At 45.5% G+C, this 20828-nt stretch overlaps 1 protein-coding gene across 1 annotated transcript; it reads left to right on the top strand.

Moving 5' to 3' along the window:
* Positions 1 to 895: 895 nt before the first annotated feature.
* LOC311127588 (inactive carboxypeptidase-like protein X2) lies at positions 896 to 20266 on the top strand (the record flags this gene model as incomplete). The annotated part of the gene is made up of 21 exons (XM_084159406.1): positions 896 to 1139; positions 10223 to 10567; positions 10765 to 10809; positions 11034 to 11117; positions 11386 to 11430; positions 11526 to 11579; positions 11786 to 11845; positions 12495 to 12572; positions 13444 to 13553; positions 14177 to 14316; positions 14713 to 14797; positions 15568 to 15716; positions 15895 to 15970; positions 16178 to 16301; positions 16412 to 16608; positions 16827 to 17000; positions 17215 to 17346; positions 17811 to 18066; positions 18389 to 18528; positions 18743 to 18842; positions 19126 to 20266. 21 exons carry the CDS (start codon positions 896 to 898, stop codon positions 19731 to 19733), a joined length of 3246 nt encoding a protein of 1081 aa, XP_084015532.1. The 3' UTR covers positions 19734 to 20266.
* Between the last annotated feature and the right edge of the window lie 562 nt (positions 20267 to 20828).

The following is a 20828-nucleotide window of genomic DNA, read 5'->3' as shown; positions in this document are numbered from 1 at the left end:
TCTCTCTGTCTCTCGCTCTCTCTCTGTCTCTCTGTCTCTCGCTCTCTCTCTTTCTCTCTTTCTCTCTCTGTCTACTCTCTTTATTTCTCTCTCTGTCTCTCTCTCTCTCCTCCCCTGCAATGTGACATGTGGAAGACCCCTCCCCTATTTTGAGTGGAGAGAGGGAGAGGGGGGTAGAGTGAGAGGAGGAGAGAGGAGATAGGAGAAAAATGCCTGCGGAGGAGTGAGAGAGAGAGGAACAGACGGGAGCCAGGAGGTGTGCTGTGTTACTGCTGCTGAGACTCCAGACTCCTGCATGCGTCTGTGTTTCCTTTCTTTGTTCTCTGCCAGGAGGCTGCTTTAAAACCCTGAGCCCACAGCTCTCTCCTGCTCCACCACCAAACAGGACTACGCTCTGTATACATCTGCACACCAAACCTTTCACCACAGCTTTCTACAAACCAAAGCTTTCTACACACCAAAGTTTTATACAAACGTTTTTTTCTGGAAGGAACCAACCAGAACTCATCTCTTCAAGCTCTCAGAGACTCTTCAAGACAGACTGACTCCGGCTGAGACTTCTTCTACACCTGAGGACTGTTGTTGGATGTTCTATATCGTTGCTCGTTTAGCACATGCAGGTCATCTGTTAGCTGACTGTTCTGACTGGTCTGTGTGAGAGACTGTGGTTGGCCTGGGGCTTTTTGTGCTTCACTGAAACAGGAGTTGGGCCATTTGGTCTGCAACCTTTTCTTTGTTTTGTTGGTGCAGGCAGAGTAACCGAGGAAGCTTCTCTTACCTTTCTAGAGCTGTGGTCAGGTTGCACTGCCAGTGCTGGTCTTGGTAAAGTCTGGTCAAGTCTGGTTTAAGCCCTAGGCTGGTTTAGTCTGGTCCTGCTTCTGAGTGTAGTAAGACGATGAGGGGGGCAGTGTTGGGTTTGTGGGTGTCTCTGGCCCTGTGTTGTTGCGTTCTAGGCTGGGCTGGAGGTGTAGAGGGACAGGATACCGCAGGTGTCCAGACAGAGGTGAGACAGGCTGGACCCGTGAAGCATGGCAGAGAGGGGGAGGAAGAGAGAGAGGAGGTTATGATGGACGACCCTGGCATGGAGGTGGAGGAGATCAAACCAAAGAAGAAGAAATCCATAGAGGAGGTGGAGGCAGGTAAGAGGTGACTCCTTTAGTTCTTCTTCTTCTTCTTCTTCTTCTTCTTCTTCTTCTTCTTCTTCTTCTTCTTCTTCTTCTTCTTCTTCTTCTTCTTCTTCTTCTTCTTCTTCTTCTTCTTCTTCTTCTTCTTCTTCTTCTTCTTCTTCTTCTTCTTCTTCTTCTTCTTCTTCTTCTTCTTCTTCTTCTTCTTCTTCTTCTTCTTCTTCTTCTTCTTCTTCTTCTTCTTCTTCTTCTTCTTCTTCTTCTTCTTCTTCTTCTTCTTCTTCGTCCTTTATCCTTTTATTGTCCTCATTCTCTCCTTTACTGTATATTCATGGCGGTCCATCAACATGCCATCCCTGTTACAACATCTTGGGGACAAACTTACCAAACACTTGGCCCAGTTTTCCCTTGTTAGAGCATGTTCACTAACATGTGTGGAGACCTTGACCTTGAGGTAGAGCATGTTCACTAACATGAGTGGAGACCTTGACCTTGAGGTATTGACAGAGACGACCATTGTCTAGTAGAGCTCTCAGCTGCATGTGTCACACACTGCACCAGGGACAGTAATGAGCTACAGATGTAGGATCTTAATTTCATCACTCTTTTGTTGCAGAGCATTTTCCTGCTCAGCAGGAAATGCAAACTTGCAGTGTACTTGAGTTTTTAAAGGTTTTCTAAAGTTTGTCATTTCCACTTTGACATTTCAGACTTGATTTACCCTAACAAAAGATGTATCAACCCCTACAAAAATTTTCATTAATTATAATCCACATAATAATTTACATTTCCTGTTGCTGCAGGATTATTTCCTTCTGTAGCAAGCTAGCTCAAATTAAGATCCTACATCTGTACAGACACACTGCTGGGTTCAAGTTTCAAGTTGTAATGTCACGTGCACAAGTACAGTGAAATGCCTTTCTTGCCAGCTCTAAATCCAACAATGCAGTAATCAATATCAATGGAGTACTAAAAATAACACAAGGTAGAACAAAAACACACAATAAATAAAAATAAGAAATAAGAAGAACACAAGAAAGTAAAAGGCTATATACAGGGTCAGTTCCAGTACCATATTACAATGTGCATGGATACTGGAGTGATAGAGGCAGATATGTATAGGGGTAAGGGGACTAGGTATCAAGATATATGATGGACAGAGTAGCAGCACCGTATATGATGCTTGTATGTGAGTGTGTATGCGTGGGTGGGTACAGAGTCAGTATAAAAGTGACGTACTGGGCTGTCCGCACCACCCTCTGTAGCGCCATGCGATTGAGGGCGGTTCTGTTGCCATACCAAGCAGTGATGCAGCCAGTCAAGATGCTCTCAATAGTGAGTGCCGCTGTATAACATTTTGAGGATTTGAGGGCCCATGCCAAACCTTTTCAACCTCCTGAGGGTGAAGAGGCGCTGTTGTGCTTTCTTCACGACTGTGCGCGTGTGTGTGGACCATTTTAAGTCCTTAGTGATTTGGACACCGAGGAACTTGACGCTCTCAACCCACTCCACTGCAGCCCCATTATTGTGGATGGGGACGTACTCATTGTTGCCGGTGATCAGGCCTACCACCGCCGTGTCATCAGCAAACTTGATGATGGTGTTGGAGTTGTGTGTGGCCACGCAGTCGTGGGTGAACAGGGAGTAAAGGAGGGGACTAAGCACACACCCCTGTGGGGCCCCCGTGTTGAGGGTCAGCATGGCGGAGGTGATGTTGCCTAACCTCACCACCTGGGGGCGGCCTATCAGGAAGTCCAGGATCTAGTTTGCAGAGGGTGGTGTTCAGTCCCAGGGTAGTAGGCTTGGTGACGACCTTGGAGGGGACAATGGTGTTAAACACTGAGCTATAGTCATCTAGGTGGGTGAGGGCAGTGTGGAGTGCAATTGAGATTGTGTAATGCCAGTGTTTCCTCTTGGATACCCCGAAAATTGGGTCAGAATTACAGAAAGAGCCCAGAGCATATGAGTCGAAGTTGAAGCTGGAATTGAGGCAAGTAGATATGCTGATCTGATGTTCAAAAGTTCTTGTCAGTTATAAGAAACTATTTTTTACAACCATTCTCTCCTTACTGTCCTCTCGACATCCCTCTTCCCCATCCCCCTCTCTCTCGCCATCTTCTCTACTCTCTCCATTTCCCTCTGTTGCAGTGAGGCCAAAGCAGACCATACAGATAGGAAAACTAACATTTGCTTTGCATTTAGAAACGACACAGCTATCTGTCAACAACATGTCTCGGTTGAGACTGTTGACGTCTAGACCCTTTGTTTTCTCCCTAGAGTAGAGTAGTGTAGTCTTTATTATCAACCTATCATCCCGAAGACCAATTTGCTAAGAAGCATGATGACATATGGATACAGTTTTCTTGTGAGTGAGAGTATTTACTTTAACTGTGCCATTAAAAAGTTAAAACGTTTTACATGTTTGTTTCGTAGTGGAAAAGTGGAAAGACTCCCCGCTGTATGGAGTTGTGAGTAACCGTGTGGTGTTTGGCTGATTCAGGGTTTTCAGTAACCACGTGGTGCATGTGCGTGTTTGCGTGTGTGTGTGTGTGTGTGTGTGTATATGTGTGGCTAACACTACTGTAATTTAGTGATGAGGGAGAGAGTTACTGTGATATACACTTAGAGGTCTAACAGTGTTTTCTTGGCAGAACCAACTACAGTCTCATGACCTGGACTAAGTCCACCTGTGATATAATATGATGTTTAGATAAATTATTGCATTATTTAGATATCTGATTAAATACATTATAACATCTTTCAAATAAGTAGATTTTTTAGATTTCCTGCATACCCAGGCCCTTGATTATAAGAAGATTAAAATATCAATTTGTGCAAAATACAGAAGAAGGGATAGTCAGAAACACATTTCCATAAACAAGGAAAGAGAATTTATGACTGGGCCCAGTTGTAACAATGGAACTGACGTTTCATGTGCACACTATTACATTATCCACTGCATGGAGCAAAGCCATTAGCCTACTAGTTCTTTCCAAAGCCATTCAGGACTGTTAGAATTAGGTTACACAAAAAAGGCTGAATTGGCCAAATCTGGAACCACTGAGATATATTTTATTTGGTTGTGCTGCATGGAGATGAAATTATGAATCAAAATGACAAGATATCTGTATTTGTCTTGTGATAAAATGGCATGATTCATGGTGCCGCAGACACGCCACACGGATCGTCGGGAGCTTCCTTGTTTTTACCTTCAGACATCCATGTATCTTCATGGAAGATCGTCCCCCTTCTTTAAGCTTAAGTTCTCACTGACTCTGTAGTATAACCTCATTGGTTGACAGTACTTGAGGAGCATCCTCACCCACCAATAGGATGTTAGTGGAACAGGTGAGTAGACCAAGAGAGAGTAGACATTTTACTGGGTGGTGTGTTTAGCTGGCCTGGCTGTGTGTGTGAGGATGTTGACATTTACATTTTAGACAGCTAGGTAATGCTGTGATGTCATCATGGAACCATAACATAGCTGCAGCAGCTGGTCTACTTAAGTCTACTGGGAGAAAAAAAGCTATTCTCTGTTCATACAGTCCTGTGTCTGTCTGCTAGTCTGAGGGTAATTACATATAGGATGGCAATCACTAATACTTTTAATTACAAACTAAACCTTTTCTACAAACACATACCAAATGAAGCATTATTCACAAGCCACAACTCATCAACCAGGAACAGTTGGACAGATATCGACACAAGGGTCGTCAACACAGCAGGTTTGAGTTTGGCCGGCTGGCTGCTTGGTCCAAAACCAAAACAAAGCAGTGACCATGCGTCATTACTGAACCACTGAACACTGTGGGAGAGGAGGAATGTGTTCAGGCCCTTTAGGAAATAGGAGAGAGAAGAGAGGGAGAAAGAGAGGGCAAAGGGATACCTGTGGAGAGATTTCTGCTGTCTGCTTCTCTCTCAATGTCAATTCAATTTCAATTTAAGGGCTTTATTGGCATGGGAAACGTATGTTAACATTGCCAAAGCAAATGAAGTAGATAGTAAACTAAGTGAAATAAACAATAAATATTAACAGTAAACATTACACTCAGAAGTTCCAAAAGAATAAAGACATTTCAAATGTCATATTATGTATATATACAGTGTTGTAACGATGTGCAAATAGTTAAAGGGAAAATAAATAAACATAAATATGGGTTGTATTTACAATGGTGTTTGTTCTTCACTGGTTGCCCTTTTCTTGTGGCAACAGGTCACAAATCTTGCTGCTGTGATGTGTTATTTCACCCAGTAGATAAGGGAGTTGATCAAAATTGGGTTTGTTTTCGAATTCTTTGTGGATCTGTGTAATCTGAGGGAAATATGTGTCTCTAATTTGGTCATACATTTGGCAGGAGGTTAGGAAGTGAGGCTCAGTTTCCACCTCATTTTGTGGGCAGTGTGCACATAGCCTGTCTTCTCTTGAGAGCCAGGTCTGCCTACGGCTGCCTTTCTCAATAGCAAGGCTATGCACACTGAGTCTGTACATAGTCAAATATTTCCTTAAATTTGGGTCTGTCACAGTGGTCAGGTATTCTGCCTCTGTGTACTCTCTGTTTAGGGACAAATAGCATTCTAGTTTGCTCAGTTTTTTTGTTAATTCTTTCCAATGTGTCAAGTAATTCTCTTTTTGTTTTCTCATGATTTGGTTGGGTCTAATTGTGTTGTTGTCCTGGGGCTCTGTGGGGTATGTTTGTGTTTGTGAACAGAGCCCCAGGACCAGCTTGCTAAGGGGACTCTTCTCCGAGTTCATCTCTATGTAGGTGATGGCTTTGTTATGGAAGGTTTGGGAATCACTTCCTTTTAAGTGGTTATAGAATTTAATGGCTCTTTTCTGGATTTTATCATTAGCGGTTATCGGCCTAATTCTGCTCTGTGTGCATTATTTGGTGTTTTTCGTTGTACACAGAGGATATTTTTGCAGAATTCTGCATGTAGAGTCTTAATTTGGTGTTTGTCCCATTTTGTGAATTCTTGGTTTGTGAGCGGACCCCAGACCTCACAACCATTAAGGGCAATGGGTTCTATAACTGATTCAATTATTTTTTAGCCAGATCCTAATTGGTATGTCGAATTTTATGTTCCTTTTGATGGCATAGAAGGCCCTTCTTGCCTTGTCTCTCAGATCGTTCACAGCTTAGTGGAAGTTACCTGTGGCGCTGATGTTTAGGCCGAGGTATGTATAGTTTTTTGTGTGCTCTAGGGCAACGGTGTCTAGATGGAATTTGTATTTGTTTTTGGAACACCATTATTTTTGTCTTACTGAGATTTACTGTCAGGGCCCAGGTCTGACAGAATCTGTGCAGAAGATCTAGGTGCTGCTGCAGGCCCTCCTTGGTTGGTGACAGAAGCACCAGATCATCAGCAAACATTAGACATTTGACTGCAGATTCTAGTAGGGTGAGGCCGGTTGCTGCAGACTGTTCTAGTGCCCTCGCCAATTCATTGATAAATATGTTGAAGAGGGTGGGGCTTAAATTGCATCCCTGTCTCAACCCATGGCCCTGTGGAAAGAAATGTGTGTGTGTTTGCCCATTGTAACCGCACACTTGTTGTTTGTGAACATGGATTTTATAATGTCGTATGTTTTTCCCCCAACCCGACTTTCCATCAATTTGTATAGCAGACCCTCATGCCAAATTGAGTCAAAAGCTTTTTTGAAATCAACAAAGCATGAGAAGACTTCGCCTTTGTTTTGGTTTGTTTGTTTGTCAATAAGGGTGTGCAGGATGAATACTTGGTCTGTCGTACGGTAATTTGGTAAAAAGCCAATTTGACATTTGCTCAGTACATTGTTTTCACTGATGAAATGAACTAGTCTGCTGTTAATGATAATGCAGAGGATTGTCCCAAGGTTGCTGTTGACGCATATCCCACAGTAGTTATTGGGGTCAAATTTGTCTCCACTTTTGTGGATTGGGGTTATCAGTCCTTGGTTCCAAATATTGGGGAAGATGCCAGAGCGAAGGATGATGTTAAAGAGTTTAAGTATAGCTAATTGAAATTTGTGGTCTGTATATTTTATCATTTCATTGAGGATACCATCAACACCACAGGCCTTTTTGGGTTGGAGGGTTTGTATTTTGTCCTGTAGTTCATTCAATGCAATTGGAGAATCCAGTGGGTTCTGGTAGTCTTTAATAGTTGATTCTAAGATTTGCATTTGATCATTAATCTTTTTTTTGCTGTTTGTTCTTTGTTATAGGGCGAAAAAGATTGTAGAAGGGGTTTATCTATACATCTCTGTTTTGGATAGATAGCTATTCGTGTTGTTGTTTGTTTAGTGTTTTAGAGATTTTTAGATTTGAAAGGGAAGCTGAGAGGTCAAATATACTGTTTAGTTTTTCTACTGCCAAGTTTAAACCTTCACTATTACAGTGGAACGTTTTGTCCAGGAAGTTGTCTAAAAGGGATTTAATTTGTTGTTGCCTAATAGTTTTTTGGTAGGTTTCGACACTACTTTCCATCCATCTATAGCATTTCTTAATATTATTCAGTTCCTTTGGCTTTGATGCCTCATGATTGAGTATTGCTCTGTTCAAGTAGACTGATTTTGCTGTGGTCTGATAGGGGTGTCAGTGGGCTGACTGTGAACGCTCTGAGAGACTCTGGGTTGAGGTCAGTGATAAAGTAGTCTACAGTACTACTGCCAAGAGATGAGCTATAGGTGTACCTACCATAGGAGTCCCCTTAAAGCCTACCATTGACTATGTACATACCCAGCGTGCGACAGAGCTGCAGGAGTTGTGACCCGCAGGTGTGGGAGAGTGTCTCGCTGGTCTGGGCGGGTGTCTGTTGATCTGTTGCTCCTGTGTGAGGTGTTGGGTCTGCGGTTGAGGGGCGATATCCTTTAGGGTTCGGGCGAAGGTGGGCACTGCTGCCTTGTATGGTGGACCTGGTCATAAAGGCTGTTCAAGTCCAGGGTGGAGTGGTGGGCCAGGTAGACATTTGGTTTTGAGGCACAGTCACAGGAAATACTTGCGTTTACCTGCTGTATGGTAGCAGGGTGGAAGTCTTTTTGTAGTAGCAGGGTTGAGATAACCACTTGTGCGTTGGGGAAAGTAGAAGAAGCTTTTTCTATCACTCTCTTGAGTGCTGTGGCCACTCTTTCATGCTGTGTTCTCAGGTTGTTTGTTCCTGTGTGTATTATTATGTGGCTGGGTGATCCTAGTTGGTCCTCAGACAGAAGGTCTAGGGCGCGATGGGTGTTTGGACACCAGAGTTTAGACACTGTGTGTTTGGGAAAATGTTTATTTTCTTGTATGTATTTCCCATTTGAGTCCATAAGGAGTACAATCTGTGGCTTGTGTATGTCCTCAGTGGGTGTGGGGGGGTCATCAGGAGGGCTATCAGGGTGGCTGATATGGGGGGTGCTCAGAGGGGTTGGGATCCCCTGGGCTTGGGTTTCTTCATTTGTTTCTCCGGCTGTGATGTCGAGGTTATGGTCAGGGTTTAGGGTGTACTGTTCTGCTGCGGTGTCGAGACTCTGGTCAGGATCTGAGGTCGGCTGTTCTGCTGGCTTCTCTGCGGACATGGCCAGCTCTCTATAACGGGTTGTTCTCTGTCACCCGTCATCATTCTCACCTTTTCCTCCAGCACTCTGATCCTCTCCTCTAGTGCTCTGTTCTTCTCCTGCTCCTGCTCTTTCTCCTGTTGATGTTGTCTCACCACAGTCCAGAGTGCAGACATGTCTCTCTCCACCTCCAGCTCTCCAGGTCTAGTTAAGGGGGTGTTGTTGTGCTGGACTGTTGTCTGGGTCTGTGCTGACTGGAGTGTGTTCACCTGCTGTTCCAGCTCCACCTGCCTTACCTCTAGCTGGGTGAATTTATCCTTCACTTCAATGAGGGAGTAATACTCTGTGCTGGGAAGTTGACTTTCCGCTTGGGGTTGCTCGTCTGTGGGGTTATTATTGAAGAGGTCTGGTCTGACCCGCTCGGGGTGGGGGTATCTTTCTCAAGGGAGAGCTTCTCCTGCTGAGCTATTTCTTTGTTTAGGTGAAAGTCCAGCTGAAACTGTTTGGGGTTGCCCTGTACCAATACTGTTCCAGATTTATAGAGATGTATATTAGCTGACTCAGCGTCATCATTGTCTAGTATCCTGAGTTTCCACCCATCACTAACACCCCCCCTCTTAACAGAGGGGTAGTGTGTTAATATAGCACTGTGCCATGCAAGGGGATGTGTGGAAGATACGGTTGCTTATGTTCCCATTTTTATAAAAGTCAGCAAAAAGTGTCTCTTGATTTCCCATACGGAGCATTTTGTACTCTTATCATGTCTTATCATTCTTTACATACAGAGGGTACTGTATTTTAATTACCTCTGAACAGCGGAAGGGTGTTTCTAAGGCCTCTCCATTTGGTTGGGGTAGACTGCGACTCTCCTGCCATTGTTGGGCTCAAGGGCTTTGACACCTCTCACTTCACACATCAGTGCTAATTGAAGTTGTATCTCTTTGTCCTAGCAAGCTTGGTAGCCTTAGCATTCAGTCCTTATAAAGTAAAATATATCACTGTAATATATTTTTCTTCTTGGTTTTTGAAAGTAAAAAATAGCTTCAGACTAAACATTACTCACTCTGTTCAAGGTTGGATGGTGTTTTCAGGTTTCTGTTTGTTTGCCAGAGCATTTGCTGTATAGCTTGTGAATAGTAATCCTTGGTAGTAGAAAGCCTTCCAGGTAATTCCAGGTAATTCTGTCCAAAATCAGGTTGTAGGTTTGGAGTTTTGGTTTGGAGTGAAGGTTATGTTGTGGAGGGTAGCATCCTGTATATGTCCCTGCCAAAAAATCAAAGTTTATCTAACTCTAAATCTATATTTTTTGTAAAAGCATGCTGAAAAGTGTGGGAACTCTCTCTCTATCATTTGCTCTTGCTCTCGCTCTCTCTCTCTCTCTCTCTCTCTCTCTCTCTCTCTCTCTCTCTCTTTCATGCTGTAGTTAGTGGTCCCATATTCTGTTCCAACCTTCTGTTCTCTTTCTCTATTTTTCTGGATGGGGCTGGGGTGTAGTAATTGTGGAGGTCACTTACTCACTCACACGCTCTCTCTCTCTCTTCAGTAAACTCTCTCTCTCCCTCTCTCTCTCCCTTTCTCTTTTCAGCCAGGGCAAAGAAAGCCGCAGAGAAGGAGGCCAAAGCCAAGAAGCAGAAAGCCCCCAAGGCACCGAAAGCCACCAAGGCACCGAAAGCCCCGAAACCCACTAAAAAACCCAAAGCCACCAAGGCACCCAAGAAGCCCAAGGCCACCAAGACACCTAAAGCCACCAAGGCACCAAAGGCCACCAAGACACCTAAAGACACCAAGGTGCCTAAGGTCACCAAGTCCAAAGCTACGAAGGCCTCCAAGACATCAGCATGGAAGGAGGAGGGGGTGAAGCCGGTGACCAGGAGACCCAGTCTGGAAGAGGAGGAGGAGAAACTGCTGATTGAGCTGGGCTGGGACAGATGTACGTATATAGATAATTTTAATATAATTTTATAGGTATGCATTGGATGTACATAGCGCTTTTCTAGGACCAAAGATGCTTTACAATAGTGCGTTAGTCTTTTAGTGCAGGTAGGCTGTACATTGAGTAAATAATATATTATTTTAATGCAGTGTGTTGGTTTGTGATTTAATAAAATGGCTGTACTGTCTCTGTAGTGATCACACCTGTGACCCCTAAGGATCCTCGAGAGCCAGGCCAGGGTAAGAGATGGTTTGACATAAGACTATGAGATCTTTAGGAGATATTAGAGCATCTGTGTGCTAATCTGTTCCCTATGAGTTGGTTCTTTTCATGTCAGACCTTTAAAAACAAGCAGGCCACGTTAATGTAATGTAATGTTACAGTATAATCTCATTCATTTGCAATGCGAGGCGACTGAGTTGACTCTGTGTTGTGGTTTGTGTGTGTTGTTTCTGCCCAGTAGACAGGAGACCCTCGGGACCCACACCTCCCTCTACTGGCTCCAAGACCCTGACAGAGCATGAGCAAGATTACTGGGACGCCAAGAGTATGTCTGACAAGACTCAACTAGCTATCACTTTCAATCCAATCTTCTCTGATTTGAAGCATGAATTTAGCTTGGCAGAGATTATGGTCATATGTCATCAATAAGCTATTACAACAAAAGCAAAACACTCATGTTGTCAAAGCCATTTCTTATGTTTGTGACAGTTGAGAGGAAACATCTATTTTCATGAACAGTACAGTAACAGAAAGTTGTTGTGAAGTTGTTCAGCCCTCTAAGACATCTAAATGTCTGTTTCCATCTCTGACAGTGGACAGAGAGAAGACCACCACTGAGGTCATCATGTATGTACCAGGTAAACAGCCCATCACATAAATGAATTGGGCGATACTTGAGAGGACACATTTGAACAATTCAATGTATTTACCATGCATGCAAATTTTCTTTCAGAGGAAACCACAGTGCCGCCAATGCCCTGGTACGAAGAGTATGATTATGCAGACTGTACGTACATCACATGTTATGTCTGTCTATCTGTCTGTCTGTCTCTCTTTCCTGCAATTGTTTGGTCATGTATGATCACCTTTATGAGCAGCCTGTACTGTCTGCATTTGTTGTGTGATCATGTTGGTAAGAACATCTCTAACCTCTCTCTAACCTCCCTCTAACCTCTCTCTAACCTCTCTCTAACCTCTCTCTAACCTCTACAGTGGCAGCTAAAAAACTTGAGGAGGAGGCGGAGAAAGCTCGCAAGGAGAAGGAGGAAAAAGGTCTGAATCACTTTGATCTGTCTGTCAGAGGGAACCCTGTAGCCCTGTCCCTTTAGGGCCCCCTAATGTGTTAATGAATCACTTACAGAGACAACTGGGTTGTTTATGGAACAAGGACCATTATAGCCTGTAGATTGAAACATTGTCAATGTTGGGGAGTGGAGGGAGAAAAGGGCAGTGGCTGTGTGTGAGAGAGGGGGATGGATTGAGGAAGAGAGAGAGAGGACGGGGCGGGAGAAGGATAGGAAGCGGGTTTATCAAAACAGCTACTGCCATGTGTTGGGGCCCTGGGCCGGTTGATGTCAGTGAGAGAGACGGGGGAGAAGGGGGGAGGGATAAAGAGAGGGAAAAAGGGAGGAAGGATAGGAGGGGGTTGGGGTTCATTTTGAGTGTGTGCAGGACCGCAGGCTGTCTGCTTGAGAAGAGATTTCAAGTGTATACTTGAAAATCAGTCACTACCCTGTGTATCAGTATAGTTTCATTGGATAAATTGAAACATCTGTTTACGTGAATATGCAGACTTATGGGAGAGAAATGGAATGGCAGTGACTGTAATATTCAGTACTCTACTAGCAGCAGCACATATGGAAGTATTTGATGCTTGGTGAGTTGGAGAGCCATGACGGTGTGTTCCCATCATGCATCACAGTGGAGCGGCTGAGGAAGAAGTGGGAGGAGGAAGAGGAGGAGAGGCTGAGGCAGATCCCGGTACATGCCGAACCCAAGAGTAAGGAAATCGCCTCAACACTGGTTTTCATATTAATTCATGATCAGCTTCAACTTGCAAGTTGCTCTGGATAAAAATATACTCCTTTCCCTACCCCCAGTTTTACAGTGACCCCAACAGGACATGATAGTGCCTGTGTGCATCAGAGTGTGCTGTGCGTCCCTTACATCAGGGTTTCCCAAACTCGGTCCTGGGGTGCATGTTTTAGTTTTGGTATCAGCTGTGTAGTGCTAGGGCAAAAAGCAAAATGTGCAGCCAGTGGGGGGCCCAGGACTGACTTTGGGAAACCCTGCCTTACATGACTGTCTATCTGCTGCAGCTGGACTGTTGACCTTTATTCTCCTGTCTACTGTAACAACCTGGCTTTCTCCCCAATCAGAATTCTGGTCCTGCCAGAAAGACATGTTTTACTGTACAGTCAGACTTGGAGAAGACTAGCATGTTCTCTTTCTTTCTCTTCCTCTTACAAGCATCAGATTTTAGACTTGTTTTATGGCCTTTTGAGACCTCATAAAAAGGAAAAAGGTTGCTGTGAGAAAATAAAAGCATTTTGCCGCACTTGAAAACAAACCATTCTCTTTTCACCCTTTCAGAATCCACAAAAGTATTGTGTGTGTGTGTTGGTCAGTGTGCGTGCGTGCGTGCCTGCGTGTGTGTGTTCAGGTGTGTGTGTGTGTTTGTGTACGATGGGGTCAGCATCAACAGAGTGCTTTCAGCCTGTTGCTATTGACGACTATAGACCAAAACATTTAGCAGACAGAAACTGTTTTGTAAACTTTATTTGACAATAAAGCAGATAAAACGAAAATGAAATAATGTTATTTTTTGGAGTGTGTCCCATTATTTATTACTTGTTTCGTTTTGTTCCCAGAATGCCCTCCTCTAGGTCTGGAGTCCCATCGTGTTAACGATGACCAGCTGCTGGCCTCTTCTCAGTCTCACCATGGCTTCTCTGCTCAGCGGGGCAGGCTCAACATGCAGGTAAACACTGTACTACACTACACTGTAGTATAGATACACAGTAATATAGAGTACTACACCATAGTACTGCCTCGTCTAAGTCTCACCACGGCTTCTTTGCTCAGAAAAGCATGCTCAACATGCAGGTACACACAGTATGATACACTATACAACAGTATATTAGACTTTACTACACTATACTACAAACACCACAGTACTGCCTCGTCTGAGACTCACCACGACTTCTCTGCGCAGAGAGGCATGCTCAACATGCAGGTACACAGATTATACTACACTATCACTGGCATACCACACACCCCCGCAGCCCCCGCAAGGCATGGGGGCCCCCTACCCAACAACAAAACAAACAACAACAACAACAAAAAAATAGGATATGAACAAGTCATATGCCATGGCAATTACAGGAAATTTGCTTTAAAACCGCAAAACTGCGGTACGCCACTGTACGCTATATTACAGACACGTACGGCAGCTTTATAGATACTGAATGTTGTAATACCCATTATACTGGTTGTATTCTAATGTTCCTATGGACAAACGCACCAACCAAATCTTCACATAAAATCAGCAGACACACAGCCCCAACACATCTGACCAGAGAGGGGACCACTTTGTCTCCCCAGAGCTCCGGTGATGAGGAGGGTGTGTACGGGGGTGCGTGGTGTGCCGAGCCAGAGGAGAAGAACCACTGGTTTGAGGTGGATGCTCGCAGAGAGGTGGAATTCACTGGAGTAATCGTACAGGGCAGGAACTCAGACACAGCGTAAGTCCTGCTGCCTGGGGTCACTGCACTGGGGTTCACTGCACCGTTCACACAGCCAGGGCCAGGTGGAATCCCTATTAACCTGCACAATTTATTTGAAATGAACAATACACATACATCAATAGGTTGAGTTTTATCCATTAGATAAGCAGAATGCTGTAGAAGGGATTATAGGGGAAAAGTAATAGGAAATGGAATCTTACCTGTGGAATCATCTGGCACTTTGAATGTTAGAGATAGCATGTTGAATATTCGTATTTACATTTACATTTACATTTACGTCATTTAGCAGACGCTCTTATCCAGAGCGACTTACAAATCGTATGACTTGTAAAGTGTAAAGTCTCTCTCTCTCTTTCTCTCTCGCTCTCTTTTTCTTCTCTCTCTGTATTTCAGGGAAGATTTTGTATCCACGTTCTACGTGTCCTTCAGTAATGACAGTCGTGATTGGACGGTGCTCCATGATGGCTATGCTGAGTGGGTCAGTGTAGCCGCCAATTTAATATCCAAATAATCTCTAAACTTTCCTCCTCTCTAACCTCTCCCCTCCCTCTCCTCTCCTCTCCATACCCTCCCTCTCCTCCTCTCTCCTCCTCTCTCCTCTCCTCTCCATACCCTCCCTCTCCTCCACTCTCCTCCTCTCTAACCTCTCCCCTCCCTCTCCTCTCCTCTCCATACCCTCCCTCTCCTCCTCTCCCCTCCCTCTCCTCTCCTCTCCATACCCTCCCTCTCCTCCACTCTCCTCTCCTCTCCATACCCTCCCTCTCCTCTCCTCTCCATACCCTCCCTCTCCTCCACTCTCCTCCTCTCTCCATACCCTCTCCTCCTCCTCCACTCTCCTCCTCTCTCCATACCCTCTCCTCCTCCTCCTCCTCCTCCTCCCCCTCTTCTTCCTCCCTCTCCCCCTCTCTCCTCTCCTCTCCATACCCTCCCTCTCCTCCACTCTCCTCCTCTCTAACCTCTCCCCTCCCTCTCCTCTCCTCTCCATACCCTCCCTCTCCTCCTCTCCCCTCCCTCTCCTCTCCATACCCTCCCTCTCCTCCACTCTCCTCTCCTCTCCATACCCTCCCTCTCCTCTCCTCTCCTCTCCTCTCCTCTCCTCTCCTCTCCATACCCTCCCTCTCCTCCACTCTCCTCCTCTCTCCATACCCTCTCCTCCTCCTCCACTCTCCTCCTCTCTCCATACCCTCTCCTCCTCCTCCTCCTCCTCCTCCCCCTCTTCTTCCTCCCTCTCCCCCTCCAACCCTCCAGTTGTTCTATGGGAACGTGGATAGGGACTCTCCAGTGATGGTGCAGTTTGATTGGCCAACCGTGGCACGTTACATCCGTATCCTTCCCCAGAGCTGGAACGGCAGCCTGTGTCTCAGAGTTGAGGTCATGGCCTGCCAACTGACCAGTGAGTACAATACAATGCATAACCCCATCAACCCTCCATAACTCCAGAACGTCATCACATCCCTAACTCCATCACCTTCATAACCCTTAAAATGATAATCACCTCCTCAACCATCCCTGTTACTCCCCCATGAATGATCACTCCCATGTGTATTCAGTCTGCCCTACCCTCCCCGCAGGCAGATTCCGTAGTGAGAATGAGGTCAACCCCACAGACAACCTGGACTTCAGACACCACAACTATAAGGACATGAGACAGGTGAGTCTGAAGAGTGTGACAGGTGAGCTTGACACTGTCCTTCCTTCATCTCTTCCTCATCCCTCTCTCCTCTCCTCTCTTCCTCCTCTCTCTCTGTCTCCCTCCATCTTTCCATCTCTCCCTCCATCACTCCCTCCTCCCTCGTCTCTCTCCCTCTCTCCCTTCTCCCTCGTCCACCTCTCTCCTCCCTCCCTCTCTCCATCTCAGATGATGAAGGTGATAAATGAGGAGTGTCCTAACATCACTAGGATCTATAACATTGGGAAGAGCTCTTCAGGCCTGAAGATGTATGCCATGGAGATCTCTGACAACCCCGGGGAACATGAGACAGGTGTGTGTGTGTGTGTGTGTGTGATAGGTGAGCCATACAGCAAAGGAACACACACACATACTAACTGATCACAAAACACCGTCACATGATGACGTCATCTTCCTCACCAGGTGAGCCGGAGTTCCGCTACACGGCTGGTCTCCATGGTAATGAGGTGCTGGGGCGGGAGCTGCTCCTCCTGCTGATGCAGTTCATGTGTAAGGAGTATAACGACGACAACCCCCGAGTGCGCCGCCTGGTGGAGGGAGTGAGAATACACCTTGTTCCCTCACTCAACCCCGACGCCTACGAACTGGCCTACGAGATGGTGAGGGACCTGGGCTCATTCCAGAAAGATGCTCCAACAAGGAATATACAGTATATGTTTCAACTGATGAAACTGGAACCAATGTTACATTACATACTGTCCTTTCCATATGCGGTTTCTCACACCCCTGGCCCCACACTCCCTGCTCTTAGAGGTGTATAATCTCTCCAATAGAGATCCTTTCTTTATTATTTTCTAGCCTCCTCTCTCATTTCCAGGGCTCTGAGATGGGGAACTGGGGTCTGGGCCACTGGACTGAGGAGGGATACGATATCTTCCAGAACTTCCCGGACCTCAACAGTGTTCTATGGGGGGCAGAGGACAGGGGCTGGGTCCCACGCATTGTACCCAATCACCACATCCCACTCCCAGAGAACTTCCTCGATGGCTCGGTAGGTGTTAGGGCTACAGATATATTTTTTTAATGTTTATTATTTTGTATTGTTAATTTTCCAATTATACTATGGTTTGTATTTCTGGTGTTAGATCTACATTTCTCTCTCTCTCTCTCTCTCTCTCTCTCTCTCTCTCTCTCTCTCTCTCTCTCTCTCTCTCTCTCTCTCTCTCTCTCTCTCTCTCTCTCTCTCTCTCTCTCTCTCTCTCTAGGTTGCCCTGGAGACCAAAGCCATCATTAACTGGATGGAGCGGACCCCATTTGTGTTGGGAGCCAATTTTCAGGGGGGAGAGAAAGTGGTGGCGTACCCGTTTGACATGCAGCGGCCTCCAAAGGCTACAGGGGTGGGTTCTGTTCTGACTGGAATAAGATGAATCAGCACTGGCAGGGCTGGATTACCGAACGAGCACTCAGGGCACATGCCCCGGAGCCCCGACTTCCAGGGGGCCCCGAACCCCAAAAATCATATGCTATCTGGGCTATGATAGCAAAATGTTCTCTCAGCCTCATGGCAAAATGTGAACAAAAGCATAAGATGAGCAATGAAACAGAAGACACCATTGCAAAAAGTGTAGAATTGCAGGAAATGATCTTAAAACTGCCTTGGGGCCCCAAATGCGGTAGTCCGCCCTGAACACTGGTGTCCAAAGGTATTCCACTATTTAGTGAATTTCTATATAGGGAATTTCAGACATACCCAAGGAATTATATCTGCACTGGGAGCCAAGAGGATAGGGTTCCATTTCAGGCCTAGCCCTGGTCTCTTCTATAACATTAACATATGTCTAATGCCTCTGTCTTCCAACAGACTTTGGGGTCTTGGCGTGGGTCGAGACCCGGTGTGGACCATGAGATGAACGAGGAAACGTGGGCCCGGATGCAGCGTCAGAACGGGGACGCGCTACGGGAGACGTCTGACAACACCATGTTCCGCTGGCTGGCCATGTCGTACGCCCACAGCCACCTGACCATGACGGAGACCCAGCGGGGTTCCTGCCACACAGACGACATCTCTGGGGGACAGGGCATCATCAACAGGGCCAGCTGGAAACCTGTGGTGGGAAGTGAGTGTCTATGGGGCGGGGGAGTAAGGGGAAGAGGGAGACAGAGATGGGGAGAAAAAAAGGAAAGGAGAGAGTATGACAAAGAGAGAATGAGTTCCCACGGGGGGGCAGTATGAAAAAATTATAATGTATGCACTCACTAACTGTAAGTCGCTCTGGATAAGAGCGTCTGCTAAATGACTAAAAAAATAAAATGAGAGATGAAGAGAAAAGTATGGACAAATCTGGTGAGAGAGAGAGAGAGAGACAGACAGTGTTACAACACTCCTAATTAACCCTATATCATGTATTCTTCCCTCCCCACCACACTGTAAACCCACAGGTATGAATGACTTCAGCTACCTGCACACTAACTGCTTTGAGCTGTCTGTCTTCCTGGGCTGTGACAAGTTTCCTCATGAAAGTGAGCTGCCTCTGGAGTGGGAGAACAACCGGGAGGCACTACTGTCCTTCATAGAACAGGTGAGAAAACACAGATAACATCATTTAATACTTATTGTCTTTTTAAACCATTCTCATTCTTGTTTTTTAACGTATTTAATGTCTCTTTACTGGAAACTGTACTGTATGTTGCTGTATGAAAATAGCTTGTTTATATGCTGATTGTATTGCTCCCAGTGATGTCATCTGAGCATTGAGCCCTGATATAGGTGCTGTTTCCTGTTTCATGTGCCAGGTGCATCGTGGGATAAAGGGCATAGTGAGGGACATGGAGGGTAAACCCCTGGCCAACGCCACCATCTCTGTGGACGGTGTCAAGCACGATGTCAAGACTGGTAAACCTGCATTTACACACACACACACACACACACACACACACACACACACACACACACACACACACACACAAACACACAGCACATCCCAGAGGCAGACCGCAAACCACAGAGAACAGTTCTTACCAGAAGGTCTTACTTTTAATGTACATGGTAGTTCATTGAGAAAAAAAATAGGAATCAACAAAATCTCTGCTCCTCTTTCTCTCTCTTTCTGCTCATTCCCTTTCTCACACCCTCTTCCTCTCCCTCTTCCTCTTCCTCACCCCCACCCACCCTCTAGCTGCAGCGGGTGACTACTGGAGGTTGTTGAACCCCGGGGAGTACCGTGTGACGGCCCGCACCGACGGCCACACGCCCCAGACCCGGCTGTGCATTGTGGGCTATGACTCCGGGGCCACCCCCTGTAGCTTCACCCTAGCCAAGTCCAACTGGGACCGCATCAAGCAGATCATGGCCCTCCATGGCAAGAGGCCCATACGGCTTGTTACCAAGGCACCCCCCCAGGCAGGAAGTGACATCAGCGGTGGGTCAGTTGGCAGTGTAGACGTAGCAAAGACGGGCGCCAGTGGCAGGACGGGCGGTACGTCGGCCAACTCCCATAATGCAGAGCGTCTCCGGCGGTTACGGCTGATGCGCCTGCGCAAGCTGCACCAGCAGAGACTCAGGAATAACCTCTCCACCACCACGACCGTTGCCACGACGACCACCACGGCAGCCCCCACAACGATGGCGGCGCTGGAGACAGAGAGCACTACTTCCTGGTATGACTCGTGGTTCCCTGTGGAGAGTTCGTACACAGAGCCCACGCCTGCTGAGGTCCTCACAGAGACCCAGGAGTCAGAGCCTACACAGGACTACACCTTTGAGTACAAGTTCGATGATTACTAAAGTGAATTTAATTTAATTGCTAAAGTAACAAATTACAGTTATTAAATACACAATCATAACAAAGGCATTATTCAAATTGTGGGAAATTAAAAACAAAATGTAATTCCTTGCAGAGCTGAAAGAAAATATAGCATTCTTTTTTTTTTACACTTATTTTAAAAGAAGAATGCTTTCTCTGTGCTATTCCATTAATGTCTCATGATGATCTTAAATGTATTCGGATATATTTTTGTAATGCTCACACATAGATCAGAGAATAGGCTACTTTCTCTCTCTGCAGAGCAGGGAGTTAATCGCATGTTATTCATATTATTTACTTAAGCAAGCCTATTCTGAGACGTAGACATAAAATAGCCTTGACATAATAGGGTGCTTCAAATATTTCACAATGAAAGAGTATAAAAAAGTTATTTGACACTCACGCTGAAGTCATGCTTTGCTTCAAAATGTTGATTCTGATGTTTGGTTAAATATGATTACTAATATCAGTGGAAACTGCCGTGTGTGTATTGTCACATTAAAGGAATGTTCTTAAAAAAATGTTTCATACAATATCTTTGTTGTTTACAGTGCCTTAGGAAATTATTCTGACCCCTTTACTTTTTCCACATTTTGCTAGGTTACAGCCTTATTCTAAAATTGATTCAATTGTTTTTTTTCCTCTCATCAATCTACACACAATACCCCATAATGACAAAGAAAAAATGGTTTTTAGAAATGTTTGCTAATTTATTAAAAATAAAAAACTGAAATATTACATTTACATAAGTATTCAGACCCTTTACTCAGTACTTTGTTGAAGCAGCTTTGGCAGTGATTACAGCCTCAAGTTTTCTTGGGTATGACGCTACAAGCTTGGCACACCTGTATTTGGGGAGTTTCTCCCATTCTTCTCTGCAGTTCCTCTCAAGCTCTGTCAGGTTGGATGAGGAGCGTGCTGCATAGCTATTTTCAGGTCTCTCCAGAGATGTTCGATAGGGTTCAAGTCCGGACTCTGGCTGGGCCACTAAAGGACATTCAGACACTTGTACCGAAGCTACTCCTGCGTGGCCTTGCCTTTGTGCTTAGGGTCGTTGTCGTTGGAAGGTGGACCAT

Source organism: Coregonus lavaretus, assembly GCF_964263955.1.
Source record: "Coregonus lavaretus genome assembly, chromosome: 4".
NCBI lineage: Eukaryota > Metazoa > Chordata > Actinopteri > Salmoniformes > Salmonidae > Coregonus > Coregonus lavaretus.
The sequence above is the reverse complement of the archived record's forward strand: the minus strand, read 5'-3'. Positions and strand labels throughout refer to the sequence as shown.